The sequence below is a fragment of the Danio aesculapii genome, chromosome 5, assembly GCF_903798145.1.
Source record: "Danio aesculapii chromosome 5, fDanAes4.1, whole genome shotgun sequence".
Lineage (NCBI taxonomy): Eukaryota > Metazoa > Chordata > Actinopteri > Cypriniformes > Danionidae > Danio > Danio aesculapii.
This window is the reverse complement of record NC_079439.1, coordinates 14,364,022-14,387,181: the sequence shown is the minus strand read 5'-3', so window position 1 is coordinate 14,387,181 and position 23,160 is coordinate 14,364,022. Positions and strand designations below refer to the sequence as shown.

General features: G+C 35.4%; 1 protein-coding gene across 1 annotated transcript in view; it reads left to right on the top strand.

The window, feature by feature from the left end:
• mxd1 (MAX dimerization protein 1) overlaps positions 1-23,160 on the top strand; it is a 62,734-nt gene that overhangs the window by 11,219 nt on the left and 28,355 nt on the right. Inside the window, exon 3 of the mRNA XM_056457424.1 lies at positions 17,835-17,864. Coding sequence (XP_056313399.1) covers positions 17,835-17,864 — 30 coding nt within the window. The remainder of the gene's footprint in view (positions 1-17,834; positions 17,865-23,160) is intronic.

The window sequence follows — 23,160 nt, the reverse complement described above, 5'->3', positions numbered from 1 at the left end:
GGAACCATTTGAGGGTGAGTAAATGATAATTTTTGAGTGAACTATCCCTTTAAATATGTCCATTGAAGTAGGGTTGCACGGTTTACCGGTACTATGGTAGTACTGCGACACTATAGGCTGGTTTATACTTTTGCGTCAAATGCTCGGCATGACTCCCGGCTAGGCATGGGACGATAACTGTTTTCAAGGTATATCACGGTTTGGAAAAGTCAAGGTTTTAAAACCCCCAAATGTTTTCTGCTGTTTTTTTTGTTTTTGTTTTTTACGTTTTGTTTTGTTTTTTATGACAACAGTATCTCCAGCAGAAAAAATATCCAAAGATGCCGTTTTAAGTTGTAAACAAATCAGTATTTTTGAAACGAATAAAGACAGCAGAAGTCAATGATTCATTTGAATTTTTTATCCTGACATGTTTACTGTTCCAAAATATTATAAAACTTTTTCAAAATAAAATATATTGTGTTTTTTTTTTTGTTTTTTTTTTTTATCAAGACTTTTAAAAAGAATATATTTTAGAGCAGTAATTACAATACCGTTCCTACCCACGGTGCATGCCTTGTGCATTTATATTTCTGCGCACTGTTTGTGTTGCTCGGCAATAAAACTTCTGAGACGCTAACTGGCAGTAGGTTTTTATGTTCCTCTGTGGTGAGTTTCTTCGTGGGTGTTTTGTTTTTTTCTGAACACTACATTAATGTACAAGTAGCTAAAACTCGCTCATTCAGAGGCGGGAACTGGCAGACGTGCAGTAACTTTAATCATAAGGTAAACCCAAAACAAAAGTTTCCAATTGGAGTTCCTTCACAAGACTCGACTTTTGTAAACACTTGCTTCATCGGGCTCTTGCGACTCTCAGCCCCGCCCACACTCATCAGCGCTCCCAAGCTGACCAATCACAGAGCTTGTGCTTTGCGTTGTTGCGACGTATAGTTACATTTTGTAAAAGGTGCGCATCGACGTCAGCCACGGCAAGGGCTATGCGACTGCGCGAAGGCTGCGCTGGACAATACACATGTGCTTGACGCAGAAGTATAAAGCACCTTATGGCTCCAAAATACTGACAGTGCCACTGTAGTTTGTTAACGGTAGTATCGCCATTAACGGTTCTACAATAGTTTAATGTTGCATGTGGAAAGTCACTAAAATGCTTTCTGGTTTGTGCCGGCAAATAAACATTTTTTTTATTTAATTTTTTTAATTTCAACAGTCTGTGGAGCCCTTTAAGGTTGTACAACTGTAGAATTTCGGTATCTGTATTTATTGACTGAAAACCGTTGTCAATAATGATTAAAAAAAAGTTCGGTATGAAGTTTCGATATAAAGGCTATCGTTTTTTTTTTAAATGTGGCTGCTGAGCACGCCCCTTGGAAGCAATGCCAATAAGCTTAGTGTGTAAGTCTGTCATTTCCATTGGAGGCGCGAGACGAGCACATGTAGTGCAAGCACTTTTCCATGTACCCCTAGTTGAAAACATCAGAACTTTTTTCCGAATGCTGCGAGCACATCATGCAAGTAGAACTAACCAATCTGCTTCACACTTTGTATGGAATATACACATTTCACTAATAACGGTAGACTAATTACCTCAGGCAAACACAGAGCACCCAAACACAGCAGTGCTTTTTTACTTTTCTCCAGAAACTTGTATCAGAGCGCTGCAATGATTTGTTTGTTTGTCATCCTCTAAGAAAACGGTTGATTGTCACCTAGTTACAAGAGACGCCAGGGGACTGCGAGCGCAAAGCACAGTGGTGAAGGAAACCACACACTCGCGCTTGTCACTTAAGGTCAGAATAACAACACACGCGAAAATGAGTGCCGTGGCTAGCAGCAGTAAAAAGATTGTAAATAAAAGAAGGATGTAAAGATGTCGCCAGTGTGGCTCTTTGGTTTCTTTTCTTGTGCATCCCAGCCACTAGCTGCCCTTCTGAAAGAGTTTTTAGCATAGGGAGTAATGTAGTCATTTAACTTCACAATTTCTAATATAGCAGTATGTACAATATTTGAATAATGATGGTTGGTTCCTTTACTTGAAAGCTCAGATTTGATTATCATAATTAGTTTTGTTTACAGAGTTTGAGGTTTACTCTATCATTACTATTGACATCTTTGCTTTGAATGTTCAACATTTACACTTTACCATTGCACACATTTTGTAGCATCAAGTTTAAGAGTCTCTTTAACACTTATGTTTATTTTATTATAAAGAGATCAGATATTTTGTTTAAATGTTTTTGTTTTTGACTGTTAAAAGTATTTGCCTGAGTAATGTTGGTAAATTAAAATAAAGTGGTTAAATACCAAAAAAAATCCTAATATTCCTAAATGTGTTAAAATATTCAATAATTATCAATACCGAATGATATAAAACATGATATCGTGATCATTTATTTTGCAATATCACCCAGCCCTAGCTGGTGTAGTATTCTGACATGAATTTATGTTATACAGGGGAGCCATATTCCATCGTGTATTCAATTGAACAGGTATATTAGTGTATGGGAAATACTGTCGTGACTTACAGAGTGAGCTGGATGTGTATACTGTATGTAGGTAATAATAAGACAAGATATGCTTTGGAAACTGCTTGGCTTTTAATGTGTTGGAACAGGTGGTCTGGCAAGTACAGTAGCAACAAGGGGAGTCTGCATTACACATTGGTATGGGCTGTTATGTCACTGGTTTCAGTCGACCCAGTCCCCCCCCACCCCTCTTCAAAATCCACCTCCCGAGCGAGACGCAAGCCAAGCAGATCAGCTGATCTATTTGCACAGGCTTGCTAATGTTAGCATTGTTTCTGAACTCTTCATTTCGAGCAAGCAGTCTCACAGCATTTAGAAAAAGCTATTTTAGACCGTAGAGAGAGAAAGTATTTATATTAAATGTATTGGTTTTATTCATATTTTGAAATGACTTTTTTTAGTTAATTTATTTTGTGTCTTTTTTATTTAAGCTTTATTTCAGTTTTAGCTGTTAATTATTTCCAATTGATGCTTTTAAGGTACACTGGTATCAATTATTTTGTAAAATCTACAATAACTTACTGGCAACAGTTCACTAGTAACTTACTATAAATCAATTACAGCAAAAATACTTTGTTTACATTACATTTACAGCACCATTTATCTTGCTTTGTGTTACAGTTTTGTATATCTGTACTGGAAAATATTTGATAATTTTCACTATGCAACTTTAAAATACAGTAAGATATCGCATAACTTTCATACAGTAAAATTCAGTTCATATTACAGTTAAATACTGTGTCATTTACAAAAATCGCTAACAGTGTATAGTTCTCTCAAATATGAACATTTTCTGATAAATAAGAATAAAGTCAAAATAGAAAAATCTGATAACCCATTTATAACCAATTCATAATTGATAACAATTGATTTGTTTGATTGGTTTACTTTAGTAGAACATTAAAGAGGATTTTTAGCTGAGCCCTTGTTGGGTCTTTTGTAATGGATAAAATGCAGGAGCATAATTTTGTTTGCGCTGATTTTATCATGATTATTTTCATCTCAATGAGCCAGTTGCAAATAAGGCTGCTTTAAGGTTCTTCTAATAAAAAATGAATGAAGGCCTGAGGTTAATAATAGCAAATGTACATTTTTAGATTTTAGTTAAAAGTTTGTCAGTTAGTTGCCTTGTCTCGTTTTAAATATATTTTAATTCATCAAATTCTTTTTATTTGTTTTCATTTTAGTTAACGACAATAACTCTAATGGAAGGGGGATAAAAGATCAGCATGTTCCATCATTATATACTATCTCTTTAAATGTTCAGCAGGTGAAACACTGTGTATTTCCTAAGAAAATTTTCATTTTAAATTGTAATCTTGCAATATCAATATTGTGGCAAAAAGAGAACAGGCTGTACATCTTTCTTATCCTATCCTGTCTAGCTTTTTCAAATGAGTTATTTACCCAAACAAACGGTACACAATGTCTCTAAAAAGAAGATTTTAGTGTCCTAAACAAGCAAATTTAAGGGGTTAAAAGGATTGTGAGACACTGGGGTGAGAAGATATCTTCTGCTTCAACCTTGAGTGTATTTTTAGAGTGAGGGTCATTAGGTCAGCTGGATAGATGGATAGATGAATGAATTATGAGATGGCACAATCCCTTCAAGCTCCCTTTTGCAGATTTTGCCCTTTACCATGTTCTGACCAATGCTATAGAGCTTATGTAATCTTTTGATTTGATTAATAGCATTCAGAGTTGTAGTGTCCACTTCTAACGTTACCTTTATACAGTCCAACGTGCTTATTCAATCAGACAAGTGGAGGTTTGCATGCAATCTTTGTTGTAATAGTATTTCATATGTACTTCATAAAGCTTGTGCAAGCTATCTCATAATTGCTGTAATTTTAAGATGACAGCATGTGATGACCTCATTATAAATGCCTAAACACAGTGCTAAAATGATTATGCAGCAATCAGGTGATCTAGCAGTCACGTGTTATGACTGTAATAATAAAAAAATGAAGAAGAAAAAAAACCCGTTCAGATTTCTCTTTCAAGTAATGTCCGAATCAAATCAAAGGATTTAAGTTAGATTTATTTCTGAAGGATCGAGTTACACTGAAGTAATGGCTGTTGAAAATTCAGCTGTTCAATAACTGAAATAAAATATGTATATTACAACAGTAAGCCCTTATGAATTTTATATTATTGTCATATTTCATAAAATGACAGCTTTTTTTTAAAGAGGATTTTTAGCTGAATCCTTGGTTTTATTTTTTTTAGCAAAAAATCTAGCTTTTGGGGAGTATAAGAGAACTTTTAGAAACATTTAAAACATTTTACCAACACTATGTAGAATTGAATTGTAGTGTTTTTGTTTGTTTATTTTCCTTGCAAACAAGAACATTCTTTTTAGCGAGAAAACAACTAATTAAAAATCAAGATATGTGCATTAGATGTCTAAGAAAAGCTTAATCTTGAAATGTTATCATTCTTTTCGTACCTATATGAAAATTATGGGTAGTGTGGTTTGGTTGCACAGATCTACCTCTTTACGTTTTTAGGCACATTTGATGCAAACAACCTAAACTGTCAAAATCAAACATTTTGAGTATCGGCCAATACTAAACAATAGTGGGTGGTCTCCAACGTTTTTATCACTGCGAACCGGTCAACACTTAACAATTTTACCGCCGCCTATGGGTGGTGGTTCGTAGGTTGCTAAGCGGCTGTCAACCATTTTCTCATAGGATGACAAGCTGTCAAACCATTGCTGCAGCTCTGATACAAGTTTTATTTATGAAGAAAATTACAAAGCACTGCAGGGTTTGGGTGTTCTGTGTCTGAGATAATTAGTCTACCGAAATGTGTATATTCCATACAAGCTGAAGCTGATTGGTCAGTTCTTATCACGTGACTCATAGTGTGCTCGCAGCATTTATTCATCTGGGTGCGTCTGGAAGGCGCAAGGACGTCACCTCCAATGGAAATAGCAAACTTGCACAAACTCTAGAAAAGAAGTGGCTCTTAAAATTCAGTTCATCTTTATTTCTATAGCGCTTTTACAATGTATATTGTGTCAAAGCAGCTTCACATAGAATATTATAATAAATTGAAACAGTGTCAGTCCAGTTTTCAGAGTTGAAGTTAAGTATAGTTCAGTTCAGTGTGGTTTAATTTTCATTGCTGAAAGTCCAAACACTGAAGAGCAAATCCATCGATGCGCAGCTCCACAAGTCCCGAACCATGCAAGCCAGCATGGCTGCCGTCATTTTCGATCTCCAGCAGTTGATCTTCTTGCACAGACATGGTGGTTTCACCTGATTTGTTGACAAATGGGTTGCGGTTCTATTCCTTGGCAGTTTGTGGGTCCTTCACTGGGCTTTTTCCCCTTAGCAAAGAAACTTTCCAGAGACGTCTGTTCCTTACTCATTTTGCAGCTTGTGGGTTAAATTTGGGCACTCAAGTGCCCGAGATGCAAGCTAGAGAATACGGCCATTTTTCAAAATAAAAGATTTTTCTAAATAAAACATCCTTCGGATTTAGATAATAAGTAAAACGGAAATAATTAATGATTTATTTTGCGGCCCGGTACCAATTGATCCACAGTCTGGTACCGGTCTGTGGCCTGGTGGTTGAGGACCACTGCTATACAGCTCAGTTTTTCTACAGTATAGAATATCTATACCTATAAAAATCTGGGTAAGTTTGCACAAGCTGTTTGTAGGTTCTTCCTTAAACTGGAACGTAAAGTCCTCACTAGGGGCTTAGTAACTACCATAGATATATACACTAGATGTCACATACGGACCCTGAGCATGCCGCCACATTTGTACAGTGCTCCCAGCACAAATGTCATTTAACCGCGCTAGTCAAGGCAGTGTGCCAACGTGAAGATGCTGCACTTTTGTGCTGTGTACGTGTGTATTAATGAGCAAACAAAGAAAACAAAGCACAAGGCAGAACATTTCATAGATAAGATTTCTTTTTTTTTTTTACGTTTTTTTATGTTCTTAACATTTGTGCTTAACTAGTAATGTTATTGATGATAATACAGTCTCTTACTGCACTGACCATAAGGTAAAGTAGCACCAACTTGCACTAAATACTAGGCTTATGCTAGTTTTGTGGAATAAAATAAGCAAACAATGCAAAAGAAATATGAAAATAAGGTGCTGCGCTGCTAGAAACTTGGATTATTGTCAGCTAAGTGAACGAGTCGCTCATAACGGAGATCCATTCACAAACGAATCGCTCCCTCCGTTAGAATGAGAAGTGAAAGCAGGAGAGAGGGTGTGTTGCTGGACACGGATTAGATCAAATTTAACAGGGAGGGACGATAGTACATTTCCATACACACAAGCACATGCTTTTTGCCAGGAATACCAGTGCGGTCACTTATCTATCAATGTAAAAATGATGTAAAATTATAATTTTCGTAATTAAAAAAATAATAATTGCATAATGACGACTGGAAAAACTCACGATCATAGATATATGCATGTGTATATCTCTGGCTCTAGATGGCCACAGTCCTCCACTGCAGCTTGGTCCTGCATTCATTGCAGGAGCGCTACCCTGTACTAAATTGGCGGCTTTATTGACACATTCCTTCCAATAGACAACAACAGGGTAGGCGACATCTAACGTAAATAAGTAACTACTTGCTAGTTTGTAACTAAATTTGTTCACCCTTCAGTTGCAACACGTTCTTAGGGCAAATCGTAGTTCCGTAAAGTCATGTGTAGTCGCATGGAATGACGTAATATCCAATATGAAGCATTTAAATCATTAAACAGCTTTAAAATTCTGCAACTAATACGTCTATATGTAACTGTCCTATTAAATTAAATGATGAATTACATTTTTATAATGCATTACATTACAGTCAGTCACTAATAACAGATGACGCACATACTGTACCTGCACCGCAAGCCCTGAATGCACGTGAAATACACGAGAAGTTATCAAAACATTAAACTTGAATTTTTAGATCCTACACGTGAAATAGAAAAGAGCAGGGAGAATAACTCGGTCATGAAGAAATTCTTGTTTTAATTGATGGATACAATTAACACAAAACAAAAGAAAATTAAACTCTTCTTTCACAAACTGAAACAAATGTGAGATTTGGGAGGATATAAGGGCTGTGAGTAGAGGGAGATCATTCTTCATTATTATCGTGAGCTCCTCAGTGTAAACTAATCTTGCCGTCATCTCTTTTCTACCGTTATGCATGGGGAAAGGCTGCCGTAAATATTTGGTTGAAACGTAGCGTTACGTTTAAACTAAGTTCAGTGGTGCAACACAAAAATATTTAGTAGTGCGCAAATTGTAACTTAGTGTCCCTTTAAGTCACAACTAGGCTATGTTTTAACTTACACACTGCTGGTGCAACCGGCCCCTGAGGTATAAAACTCAACTAATAGAAGATATTGTGTATTAAATACAGACTACTAATTACAGACTACTTTATTTTAAAGAAAAACAACTAATGAGTAAATATTCAAACAAAAATACTATTTCAGACTGAGGCTATTTCTCAATATGCGTTCTTGTCTATACTTGAGTTCTTGTGTCCTCGTGAAACGTCATCAACCGTCGCCGAAGTACTGCTCCAATTCAGAGTTCACATCTTGCCAAGTACAGATAAAATTCCCGGATGTGTACTTGCTCCGCCCCTTTTGCCAAGGATGCTTCGAGAGGTGACTTGTGCGAACTTAAAAGCACAGGTATCCCAGAATATATTGCACCATAACCCGCAAAAGGTAATGGCGGAGGAGAAATCCCGCACGGTTTTAAAAATACTCCTAAAGTTTTAAGAGTTTTTCAGGCAAGAATGTAGTTGTTTTAAACTCGAATCTGCAGTTTATTTATAAAGATAGCTTGTCTTTGGCCATGTGCTTCAGCTTATGCGGACCCTGACCCCCAGCCTGTCAGCGGGAGCTTCATCATCACCTTCTCAGCCGAGAGCAACTTTACATCGGCCAGTCCATCATGAATGTACCGCTGGATTGCATCTGTCCATTGTAGTTAATACATGATATTTAATACATTTTTTTACACTTTTATAATTGTTTTTAATTATTTTACCGTGTTGTACGAGGTTTGTCTTTGTTTACCAAATTGCTTGACGTTATCTTTATTTCTTATTGTGTACATTTTGTACTTTATACTTGTATAATGTCCATTGTAGTTTATTAAATCTTACAATAAAAGGCACGAGTCTGCGTAAAATAACCAATTTCACTTCATATTTATAGTGATTTATGTTTCCATTTTTTTTTTACAAATCAAAAATATTGATTTATAATATTAATATAATATTAATTATAAGGCTTATATAATTAAATCTTCATATTTTTAATGTACAATGAAACAATGATTCCATGGTGAGGTAAGTGACGTTATAAAGTACACTCCCGTTCCATTTGAAGAAGTACCCGAATTGTGTCCTAGCGAGTTCGTTCTTCCAAGTCTGAACTTCCAAGGACACAAGTCTGAACTTTGCGTACTTTGGATTGAGAAACAGCTTGAGTTTAAAAGAAATTTCAGCAGTTAGAATGACTGCTCGATAATAGCTATTTAAAAAGATTGTGTTGGGAAAAAATAGGGCTAATCAATGTCACAGAACAGTACATGCTCAATGTTGTATTATTTGATTTTGATCTATACCCAATCCAGCAAAAAATGTGTTATCAAACAAAGTCACAATGCAAGGGGAAAGTCTAGATAGGATACAGCTGCTTATACGCACATCAATATAGCATAATTTTTGTAACACTCTATAACAATAATAAAAATTTTTACAGTACTGCCACAGTTGGGTTTAGGAGGTAGACGTAAAAAAAAATTATTGGGTAATTTAATAGATAGCATAAATAATACTCTGTACAACTACTGTTTTTACATTACTGTGACCGTTGGCTTTAGCGTTGGGGTTGACGTTAATAAAATACAATTAATGGGAAATTTATAAATAATTCTCGTTAACTTCCGGCAGCAACCATATCTGATCTAGCAACAACCCAATGATAGATATGACTTTGAGATGTTCACTAATCTCACAAAAAAGCATAATTTTGTCAACATGACTTGAATGCAGCAAAAGCATTGAACATCAGACTCTTTTTCTATTAAGATCTTCTTTCCCTCTCATCTTTTCTCTTGCCGTCCTCTGCTTTGCTTCTCTTTTACTTGTCTGTTGATGCCGAAATGTCCTCTCTGAAACGAGCCTTCATTCTTCACATGGTGTGTTTGGTGGACTCAACCCCCCACCACCGTCTTGTGTCTCAGGCTTGTGTTTCTAGTTACTGTTGCTAAGTGGGGCCAAGGGCCTCTATGTATTTTGCGAACGTAGCGAGACGTGCACACAGAGAGGACAGAGTACATTTGCAATCAGCAATTAGCATTTTGGCAGCTCCTGCGTCCACTAAACAAGCGCAGGGGCCCTTAAAATCCCTCTGCAGTAGTGGAGTTTGTTTCTGTAGAGGTTTTACACCACACACACATGCACCAGTTCACCTTTGTACTGAACATTCAAGTCAGCATTGAGCACGGGACACTCTCTGTGTGCCTTGGTAGTTCATCCAAAAATGAATATTCGGTCATCATTTACTCATCATTTCAAACCTTTATGAGTTTCTTTCATCTATAAAATACAGAAGAAGATATTTTGAAGAATGTTGGAAACCTGTAACTATTGACTTATTTTTGTTTTTCCTACTATGGATATCAGTGGTAAAAACTTTACAGCTATCTTAAGAATATCTTCATTTGTAATTAACAGAAGAAAGAAACTCGAAATTGGTTTGAAACCACTTGAGGTTGAATAAATAGTGAGTATATCTTCATTTTGGGGTGAACTATCCCTTTCAGAACAATGAGGTGATGTTGGAGCTGTTATTTTGTTAATATATAGATTTTGATGGCAGAGATTCCTACATTTCATGATCCCTTGCAAACAGCATTTGTTTATGTTCATATATTGTCAGAAATCACATTATATATTGATCAAGGTTTGTTTTCAAGCTTTGAAACAATATAAGTGTATGACAGTTATAAATGGTGATTTCTTTTTTTTTTTTCATACATTAGAATGTGACATTTACATTTACAACTTTCTGTGTAACAATAATTTATATAACAACTGTTTATTTTTTTTTGTCAGGCATCATTTGATGACAATATTTTATTATTATTTAAAAGTGCAGTATGTACGTTTGACACCCAGTGGTTGAACTAGGTATTGCACTCTTGGATCGAAACAAACATAAGTGCAGGTTGCCAGATTGGGGACCAAAAAAAACAATGAGTCTGACGATCGATCCTAAAGGCTGGTTTAAGTCTTGTTCTATATAAAAGCAACGGCACGTGATAGAAGGAAATATTTTCCATAATAAAGAAGTTTTTTGTTTTAACCAACACCTCGAATTGATATATTAGAAACGGCTTCTATTTCTCTCAGCTGAAGCACAGTAAACTGACAGTGATTACCTCAGGTACACATCATGTGCATTCAGTGTTAAATGCTAACAATGTGAGTTTGAAAACAGCAGCAGATAGTTCACCTCAGATCTTGAACATAAAGTAAACCGTTTGAAATTGCACTTTAGAACTGTGACTCTAAACCAACACATGTCAGTGATTCAGTATCTACATTTAATAATGTTAAAGAGGTTTAATATGTATTAATTGGTTCATAAACCTTACCAGTTGGTTAGGGTGCAGTGAGTGCACTATTCTGTGCTTCTGAATGGCTATATTTAAATTTCTGTCATGTTTCGTCTGGGGCAAACAGCCAAAATGCTTATCACTGCAAATCTCGTCACGTAGCGTGTTGTTAGGACATGGGGTTACAATGTAACCTGCTCACCTAATGTTTACGCTCGTAATTTCTATTTTATTTGCTAATTAATAACCTCATGTGGAACTCTGAATCTGCGTCTCATCTTGGAGTCTGCTACTGTCCGCTAGGAGGTCGCATTTTGGTCACGAGCTCATGCTTTGAGAGCCGTTCTGACTGAATGAAAGAAATATGCTGTTTTCCACAAATGCAACCACGAGTGCTGAAATATAATTGGCTAAACTGGCTTTGTAGACATAAATATCTACAAACATATTATGGTATTTTTATGCTTTTGAAGAGTCAAAAACTTACATACAGCACCCCAGGATCACAGTGCAGCCCAAAACGTCACTAAATTAATTGTACCTTTATGCTTTACCACTATTCTTCGAACCACTGTCTTGCTAATTAATATCGCTTTAGTAAATTTAATTTGATACAGACACCAAAACAGCACATCTCATATGTCATCGCGATCTCATGCTTCATATGAGATCAGACGATCGCGACCAGTGTTGCCAGACCCCTGATATGTCTGGAATTAGTCAGCTACATCTAGCAACACTGATCGCGACTGCTGTAGTTAATACAGTTGTGTTATTTTTTTGGTATTTATTTTCAGGGAATCACTGAAGGGCATATATCATGTTATTATCACAATCTAATGTGGTAATAAGATCGTAAATGTACTGCACATTTACACACTGGCCATAATAATCTATGTAAACACACCAAAAACAACATAAACATTATTAGAGACACTGTAAAAAGGTAATTTCCAGCCACTAGACTTTGCTGACAGGGTATTCCAAGTGTCATCGAGTGACAGAATGTTGTGGGACCGCTATACAGGAGTCATTATTATGGATTATAGATAGCGGAATTTAGCGTTTTTTTTATTTTAGCAGGGTTTTTTTTAAAGCATAGCGGTTAAACACGAACACCGTTATGAATATATTAAAACATGTGCTTGTTTGTTGTAAAAATTCGGAATAATGACAGAAAATACTAATTTGTGGGTCTCCTTACTTCCGGGTGCAGCTATACTGTCGGTGTGGCTGGTGTATTCTGGGAAATTTTCTTACCCCTTGGTTTCGAGTGTGGTCCTGAAAAATCTCAGTACGAATGGGTATCTGCCCCTTCCCCTTAGCCCTACGCCTTCAAGCTAAAGAGAATTGGGACACCTCTACCCTTTCACGTGAACATGCAAACGAGGGGTAGGGCTAAGGGAAAGGGCTGAGGGGTAGAATTGGGATTGGGCCTATATATTGAGTAAAAGGGCGTCATGGTGGCGCAGTTGGTAGCATGATCACCTCACAGCAAGATGGTCGCTGGTTCGAGCCTCGGCTGAGCCAGTTAACATTTTAGTGTGGAGTTTGCATGTTCTTCCTATGTTGTCGTGGGTTTTCTCCGGGTGCTCCAGTTAACCCCACAAGTCCAAAGACATGCACTATAGGTGTATTGGGTAAGCTAAATTGTTCGTCGTGTATGTGTGTGAATGAGAGTGTATGGGTGTTTCCCAGTGATGGGATGCAGCTACAAGGGCATCTGCTGTGTAAAACAAATGCTGGATAAGTTGGCGGTTCATTCCGCTGTGTCGACCCCTGATTAATAAAGGGAAAATTAATAAATGAATATTGAGGAAAAATATATATTAAAATAAAAATGTATATTAAAATAAAAATATATATTAAAATAAAAATGTATATTAAAATAAAAATGTATATTAAGTACAATGTAAAAATGACTGGTTACCTTAAATCTTTTAGTTGAATCAAATACACTTTAGTTTATTGAAGAATTTAGTTATTCAGAATTTAAATTGCATCAAACTGACTTAAAACAGATTGTGTAACGTGCACATAAGTTAAAACATATTTAACTTAGATTATTATGTAGCAATTAACAAAAATCATGTGTTGTCATGACATTTCTTATATATTTTTTTCGCAGTGTGTAATATGTGGTGTGCATGCATGTGTTTGTATATATAATACACTGAAAAAAAATGTTCAAAGATGATTTATTGGATTTACTCAACTTGTTTAAGGTACTTGTTGTAAACAATTTATTTGGGCTGAATTCAAACAAAACTTGCTAAATTAAATCTGTCTGTTTAAACTCAGCCTATATAAATAGTTTGCAACAATTTTGCAGAAACCAGTTTTTCAGTGTAATAAGATATTTTTCAAGATGAGAATATATTTCTTTGCCGTTTCCTTGATGTTCTGAGTGTGTTCTTTCATTTCCTCTTACTTGCTTTTTAAAGACTGAGTAATAAATGCTGTGTTCCTGTGGGGTGGTTGTTGTCAAGGCGTTTTTGAATAGTTGCTAGGGTAGGGTGTTTTGGGTTGTTGCTATGTGGTCTACATCAAAAGACTCTAAACCAGGCGTGTCCACATTTGTTCCTGGAGGGCCGCTGTCCTGCAGAGTGCAGAAAAACACACCTGAACCAGTTAATCCAGAGATGTCAAGTTAATTGGAGAAAAGCCACTGGAAGTCAAGCCTGCAACCTTTAGCCAAAAAAGCATGACAGCTAACATTAACACTGTGGCTTTTCCTGGGAAAGAGACCAGCAAAAGCGGTTGTATGATAGGCTGTGGTACCTCATGTGATCCAAGTTAACCATTACACTTTTTCCAATGATAACAAAGATCCTCTCATTTCCCAAGAAGTTGTCCTTCCAGGAGCAGGTTTTGACACCTCTGGTCTAAATGGTTGAACAAATCCAACAGAAATATTGTATGCTAGGCATGAATAGATTTTTTTAATGGATCATTAAACAAATTTTAGAGTCCACCAGATGAATCTCGTGAGCCTGTTTATCTAGAAAAGAACACTCTTCTTCTTTTCAACTGATTGTAGATAGTATCCTTGTTGGTGTAAATGTCACTAAATAAAGCACATAATCAGTACCTGAGGATCGTTGTCATATTAGTTAATGCTGTTGTTCAGCCGCAGCATTGCAGAAATAAAAAACGTTTCTGTGACTGGTTGAGTCAAAAACTTTTAAAATGGCAAACAAATATCTTTTATCAGGCTGCAGTCTCATTTTGTGTGTAGTTAGGACACGGTAGAAAAACTCCAACAGAAATATTGTATTGTAGGTATGAATGGATGGATAGATTTTTTTAATGGATTATTGAACAGATGAATCTTGTGAGCCTGTTTATCTTTATAAATTGATTTTATATATTATTCTCGTCTGTGTAAGTGTCAAATAAAACATTTAACACTAAATTAAGCACATAATCGGTACCTGAGGTGATTGTTGTCATAGTAGTTTATGCTGTTGTTCAGCTACGACAGTGCAGAAATAGAATTAGTTTCTGGGGCTGGTTGTGTCAACCTTTTTTTAAAATGGGGAACAAATACTTTTTATCATGCTCCAGAGTAGGGCTGGGCGATTAATCGAAAAGTAACCGAAATCGACATTCAGAACCTATAATCGATCAAAGTTTTTCAGGTCAATTTTTTTAATTACTTTCCCTATCTTGTGTGGAGTCACATGACCCTGCTCTGTTAAAGCTAAATTACACTTATTATATTGTGATTTATACTTGTTATATTATACTTCTGCCAAGGGCATGTGTACAATCTGGTGCAGCCATCACATACCCGCACACTGCTCAAAAAATGTACGTGTATGTCACAACGGTGCGTAGCGCAAGCTATGTGATTGGTCGATTTGGTAGCGGTGACAATGGTGGGTGGCGCAGAGAGCTACATTTTAGACAATGTGTTTTAATTTCAGTTGTTCAGCATAGATTCTATCACACCATCGTCACCGCTACTAAAGCGACCAATCACATAGCTTGCGCTACGCACCGTTGTGATGTACAAGTACATTTTTTGAGCAGTGCGCGGGTATGTGATGGCTGCACCAGATTGTACACATGCCCTTGGCAGAAGTATAAATGCCATAGATGTTTAATATGTTATCATAGATAGTAGATCGTGTGTGTTTACTTCAATTATTTCAAAATAAAGTAATGCACCCTTCATTCAAATATCTCTCACGTGTAATATGTGAGCATATTTACTGTACAAAACTTTTCAGTGAACTATGAGGGCAAAAACATGAAATAAATAAATAAAATAATTATTCATGAATCGTAATCGAATTAAAATGTTCAGTTACTTGATTTTAGGCCAAATCGCCCAGCCCTACTGCAGGGTCATTTTGTGTGTAAATGGGATACAGTTGAAATAATCCAACAGAAAAATTGTATTGTAGGTATGAATAGATGGATATATATTTTTAATGGATTATTGAACAAATTTTAGAGTTCAACTGATTGTAGATGGTATTGTCGTCTGTGTAAATGTCATAAAACATTTAACACTAAATTAAGCCCATACTCAGTATCTGAGGTAATCATTGTCATAGTAGTTTATGCTGTTGTTCAGCCATGGCAGTGCAGAAATAGAAACCGATTCTGGTGCTGGTTGAGTCAAACACTTCTTTTAAAAGGGCGAACGAATACCTTTTATCATGCTGCAGCATCATTTTGCTCAAATCAGAATATACTAAATACTAATGTTAAAAAAAGGGTTATTTTCGAATCCATTTAACTTTTAGAATGGTTAATGTTGACCGAACTACTAACACTAATCCAGGCAATATTACAACTTTTTAAAGTTAAAGTCAAAACTAAGAAAAATAATTGAAGTAATATTTGAACTCTGCCTAAGTAGCTACTATAATAGTCCTCTAAATAATATATTTAGAACAATTGAGAGCTGATTCAGTGAGAGACTAGTAATGCCAAGTGCTCCACAGAGAGATTAAGAAGAGCCTTTATCCCAACCACCGTCAGTTTTTCTTTTTTTTTTTAAATAAAGTTGTATAATTTATGTATGCTTTTTTTAGAGGGTGTAGTTGGTGCAAATGGTGTGTTGTACTTTTGTCTGGCGTGTTGTACTTTTTTTGTGGTATTTGTTGTTTAATAACTGATTGTATTGTGATGTTAATGGTGTCAAATGAGTTTCCCCTCACAGGGATTAATAAAGTTCTGTACTACTGCTACTTGAATGTAGCTATTATTCTTGTCTGTAGCACAAGGAAAGTTAAGGTTGGGGGTCAGTTCAGATTTCTAAACCAGAATTTGAGAATTCGTACCATTAGCTATGCTTTCATCCAAAGATGCGAATTAAACTTATTGTTTCTTATGCCTACTTCAAAACGCATTCATATGATTAACTTTCACTCTAATATGGTTGAACTTTGCAATTAATCCACAAATCACATGCATTCTGAACTTCCGTGCCTGAATAACCATAATTCCTACTTAACATTAGCTACGTTTCCATACATTTCCATGCGAATGAAACTTATTAGCAAAACTGGAATCTCACTACAAAACATTTGAGAGCAAAGCACCAATGTTTCCATCCATAATGAACAAAATCTCCACTTCTTGATAAACTGGCGCCAGATATAATAAAGTACACTACCTGACAAAAGTCTTGTCATCAATCCCAGATGAAAGAGCAACGAATAATAACTTAACTTCTAGTTGATAATTTGGAAAAGTGGCAGATTTCAGATGAATCATCTGTTAAACTGCATCTCAATCATCACAAATACTGCAGAAGACCTATTGGAACCCGCATGGTCTCACGATTCTCATAGAAATCAGTCAAGTTTGGTGAAGAAAAAAATCATGGTTTGGGGTTACATTCAGTATAGGGGCGTGTGCAAGATCTGCAGGGTGGATGGCAACATCAACAGCCTGAGGTATCAAGACATTTGTGCTGCCCATTACATTACAAACCACAGGAGACGGCAAATTCTTCAGCAGGATAGCGCTCCTTCACATACTTCAGCCTCCACATCAAAGTTCCTGAATGCAAAGAAGGTCAAGGTGCTCCAGGATTGGCCAGCCCAGTCACCAGACATGAACATTATTGAGCATGTCTGGGGTAAGATGGAGGAGGCATTGAAGATGAATCCAAAGAATCTTAATGAACTCTGGGAGTCCTGCAAAAAAGCTTTCTTTGCTATTCCAGATGACTTAAGTTATTTGAGTCATTGCAGAAATGTATGAATGCTGTCCTCCAAGCTCATGGGGGTCATACACAATATTAATTTCTTTTGCACTGCACCATGACTTTATATTCTATACTGTTCATTATTTCTGTTAAGTGACTAGACTTTTGTCTAAGCAAAGTCAGACCTTGCTGTCCTAATTAAATAAAGTTCAAGGCATGATCATATTTTATTTTTGTAAAATAAGTGTAATATAGAGGTCTTTCCCTTTCATATGAGCCACTTCTTATACCAAATGATCAACTAGAAGTCATTATTTGTTGTTCACTTGTGATGTGCGACAAGACTTTTGTCAGGTAGGATATGTGTTTAACAAGTACAAACAATACAGTGCTGTATTAGTACCTCCAATATCATGGGTTCGATTTGCATGAACTGATAAAATATATAAATATATATATAAATTATATAAATCAAAGGATAAAGCAATTCCTAATATCTCCCTCTCTTTTTTTTATCTCTGCAGGTCTACACACAACGAGATGGAGAAGAATCGGTATGTCCATTTCACCTTCATGTCATTGTCACAGTTGTTCGTTCTTATCTGTAAGCTTTGCAGGATTATACCCCATTATATCCACACAGATTTAGATTCAACTTCAGTAATTAAAAGCTAAAGGACCAAGGAATGGGACCGAATGTGGTCTTTTCTGTTCACGTGAGTCCACCAGCACCAATATAGCATGCTCGGAGATAAGTATTAAGGTCAGTGAGTCTGCTGATGTATCCATTCAGCTTTGACCTAGAGATAAACCCTCAATAAATGACCTGAAATTTTCAACCGGCTAATGATGCAGGCTTAGCGTCTCCGTCGCCGGGCGCTCTGTGGTTTGGGTAACACGCGCGCCAGCCATCCCTGAGCTCAGCTTGCCGAATGCATTGAATAATACATGGAGCGAGGCTTAGCAGTGAGCAAAACCAGGGTGTCTGGACTTTGACTTCTAAACTCCTAACAATGCACAGAGCTTAAGCCACGCTCCCCTCCCGTTTGCGCTTAGTAAAGTGTGTCCTTTCTGAATACATGAGACCAAACTCTGAGTTCACAATGCTTGGGACAACTGATCCATTATTCGTTTCTGAAGAGCAGCTTTCATGTACTGTTTAGAAATAGAAAAAAACAGGCAAAGAAGGAAACGAGGGCTCCCTGTGTCTCTGCTTTGTTTCACACAGGCTCAAAATGGAGTCCAGGGTTGATATTCATAAAGCTACTTGTGTGGGAGTGCTTTTGTGATGCAGATTTGAAGAAATGGCCAGCGTGTCTGATGTGAGACCAGCACAGCTGTGTTGTGATGATTCATGTGGTTCAAAAAATATATATATAACAAGGCTAATACTGTGGCCTAGCAGTTAGTATGTGTGGTTCGACATTTGAAAGGATGGTTCACCCAAACATGAAAATTCTGTCATCATTTACTCACACTTATTTTTAAATGTGTGTTTTTTTTGTTCTGTTGAACACAAAAGCAGATATGTAATCAAAAAAGATGAATAATTTGAGAAAATTTTTGAATGAACTACTCCTGATAGGCACACTTTTTGGAAATAGCCTCGTTTTACATCTCCCCTAGAGTTAAACAGTTGAGTTTTGGCATTTTTTAACTCATCCAGCCGAACTCTGGTTATTGTGGGAGCATTTTTAGCTTAGCTTAGCATAAATCATTAAATCGTATTAGACCGTTAGCATCTCATTCAAAAAAGGTTTTTATAAGACCAACTAAAGTTCCTTAATTGTTAATCTGGAATAAGAGTAAAGTTTCTAGCCATATCAACCTACAAAAAAAGCAACTTTTCATTTTCTGTTGGTCTTATATTACATCTCCACAGAAGAGTCAAGCTTTAAATAGAAAAATTATTGATTTATTTATTTATTTTATTTTATTTATTTGTTTATTTTGCATTTTTGAGTGAAATGTAGATGAATTGAATGATTTATGCCAAGTAAAATGCTCCCGCCAGACCCAGAGTTCAGCTGAATGGATTCAAAAAGGGTAAAACTCAGCTGTTTAACTATAGGTGACTTGTAAAATGAGCCTATTTCCAAAAATAGTGGAGTGTTCCTTCAGGTCTTGATGCTTGTACAGACAATTTCCATTCTTTCTCTTTTATGGAAATTGATTTTGTTCATTTAGCAAGATTTCTCCAAATTGCATAACATGGAAGTAAGGATATTTGTATTTCTGTTGTTACAAGTATTTTCTGATGTTGTACAGCGCCACATTAGAGAATGAAAGCGAATACTGGACTGGATCCAGTACTGGATCATGGACTGTAAATATGGCATAATAATCTGAATATGAGTTGAATTAATATTCTTACTTGGGCTTTGTTAAGAAGATTTGTGATATTAAGTCAGCCAAAATATACCTTAAAATGTTAATTAAAGGATTCTTTTCAAATCCAGTCAACATTCAGAATGACTGATGTTGGCAGGACTAATAAACACTAATCCAGCCAGTGCTACAATCTACTTAAAGAATCAGCAAAATCATAATTCAAGTAATATTTTTAAGAGCGAAACTGAATGAACATTAATAGATCTAATGTGTGTGCGTGTGTGTGTGTATGTATATGTATATGTATGTATGTACATATATACATACAGTACATACACACAGTGAAACCTGGAAAGTATTCAAAACGCTACACTCAAAAGTGAAGCTGCTATGAGTACTTTCCAGGTGCACTGTATATTTGGGGGTCATTAATTATTGTCACAATCATTTTGGATCCTTGTTTACTGTCCTTCTCTCCCTTTATGTCAAAATGTACAATAATATTCTTAGATGTGGGATATTTGTAAATTTTTTGGAAAGTTTTATGAATAAACTTGGGAAAGAACTAGTTAGCCTAGTCATAGCAGCTTGTTTTCAAATTACGCTTAATTCAGCTTTGCCATCACAGAAACAAGCTTTAAGCTTTCAAAAAATATATATATATTAAATGCAATTGTTAATTGTGATTATTTCGCACCATTATTTAATTTTAATCAAATGAAGAGGCTTCTTGCAAAAATATTAAATCTTGCTACAAACCTCTTTTCAAGAACCATTTGGGTGAAATAATGCATATGATGCATTACTTCTTTATAAAAAAAATTAAAAAGCATCTTCAGTGTAAATCTATTTTAAGCACATCTCTTTAATCTCTGTTTTTGTCCCTCAGGAAAAAAAATGCTGAATATCTGTAAAAAAAAAAAAAAAAAAAAAGCTTTGTTTGCACCTGGCACAGTTTAACATCGTGCCATTTAGAAAAAAAATCAGATGTTGTGTAAGTTAAAAATCTCACCTGAAATGCCCTGCAGAAAGCCTGCTGTCTATGTCATGTAAAATGTCACACACCTGTATCGTGTGAAACTCTAACATTTGTCCTAGTGACCTCAATGCCACGCGTGGCATGTGTTTTCACTCTGCACCAGTTATGGGCCATATGTGACGCACACACCCAATAGGCAAAATGTAACACTGTTTTTATATGAAATTGCTGTTTTTTTATAAAATTCTTGCTTTGATTTTGTATATTACTGAGAAATGGCAAATGAAATGGGATGAATGTAGAAACAACTAATTACATGAACTGAAACCATCTGTAAATGAAAGAAATAATTGCCATTTTGAAAAATTTTGTTCATACAATATCTAGAATCGGTCACTCAAGACTTACGCACTCATATTTATTGAAAAACCAATTTGTGACTCTCGTAAGAATATTTTGATGATAAAACATGTTTTAATAGAATGTGCATTATTAAATGACGTTTTATATAGGAAGTGTTTTAAGGGAAATGTTTAAAAAGGTGTCTTCTGGAGAAATTTTAGAATATTTATCATTAATCAAACTAAAGGATTGTATATGACTCCTTTCAGTGTTGTTCTTTTTGTACAATGACTGTTTATTAAAAAATTATTGTTTTTTTATATTATTGTATATTCAGTACCGGTTTTGCTATAAATATAGCCGGTGCTGATGATATGATACAAATAAATAAATGAATGAATAAATAAATAAATAAATAAATATATACATAAATACATACATAAATAATCAAATAAATAAATAATAAATAAATACATATATAAATAATTAAATACATAAATATACAAACAAATAAATAAATAATACATAAATAAACAAATATGTATACAAATAAATAAACAAATAATACAGAAATAAATAAACAAATTAATAAAAATACCTAGATAAGTAAACAAACAAATAAATGAATAATACATAATTACACACATAAATAAATAAACAAATAAGTAACCAAGCAAACAAATAAATAATTAATACTTACATAATAAATACATAAATAAATAAACTTCTAAATAAGTAAACAAACAAAAAAATAAACAAATAAAATAATACATTTATAAGTAAATACATAAATGTACAAATAAATAATTAAATACCTAAATAAGTAAAAAACCTAATAAATAATGCATAAATACATACACAAATACCTAAATAAGTAAGCAAATAAATAACAAATAAATACATAAATAAATAAATACCTAATTAAGTAAACGAACAAATAAATAAGTAATACATAAACAAATAAATAACACAGTTTTTTATAGCTTAACAGTGTGTGGTTTCATAAGAAAGAGGAAAGCAAACAACACTAAATGCTGCGCTTTCTGTCAAACAGGAGCCACAATAACAGCACACCCTGTCAAACTGAAGCACAGGTTAGGTTTGCCTGTGAGACGCTGGTTTGTTCTCTGCATAGACTTCGCATACCTGTGGCCTGTTTGTCTTGAGAGAGGGTTTTAGATCTGTAACCCGAGCTCCGGGCCGCCACAGATGCCTTTGCGTGTACAGTTCTTCCAACAGGGTTAAGACAATTACTTCGAGGTTAGAGGTCAAAGGCCAGGAGAGGATGGTGATTTATGATAAAAGTCATATGGCTTCAGTGGAGAGAGTGTGACCTGTTTAAAGAGCAGGTATGTGAGGTCTCTCAGAACTAGGGTGGTCTTTCTTTTGTAGAGAGAGTGTTTTTTATATATTTATTTTTTATTCTGGACTCTTACGTAAACATTACAGATGCAGCATCTAATTTATTTATTTATTTATTTATTTATTAATTTTCTTTTCGGGTTAGTCCGTTCATTAATCCGGGGTCACCACAGCGAAATGAACCGCCAACTTATCCAGCACATGTTTTACGCAGCGGATGCCCTTCCAGCTGCAACCCAACACTGGGAAACACCCATACACTCTTGCATTCACACATATAAACTATGGCCAAATTAGTTTACCTAATTCACCTATAGCGCATGTCTTTGGACTGTGGGGGAAACCGGAGCACCCGGACTGACCCAGCCAGGGCTCGAACCAGCGACTTTTTTACTGTGAGGCAATCATGCTACCCACTGCACCACCGTGACGCCCACTAATTTATCTATTTATTTGTTTTTACTTCTGATTAAAGCCATGCAACACGACTATATATAATATAACTAAATAAAAAGTCTCGTTTTATGTTATCCTTTACATTGTGGAGTCACAAAATACGTTGTTTATGGTGATAGTTGTTAATTGCACAATATTACACGCTATTATGGCAATGCAGACAGAAACATGAATAACAGCATTGTGAGAAAGTTGCAACCATGAAAGTGCAATGTTTACATTTTGCTTTTTATTTAGAGATATATTTTTATGTTGGACCTGTAATCATTGATTTTTATTTTATTTTTTTTAAATGCTTTAATATTTTATTATCATTTATTTTATATCTCAACATTTTTAATCACACTTTTGTCCTCAAGTTATAAATAAATTGAGAAGTA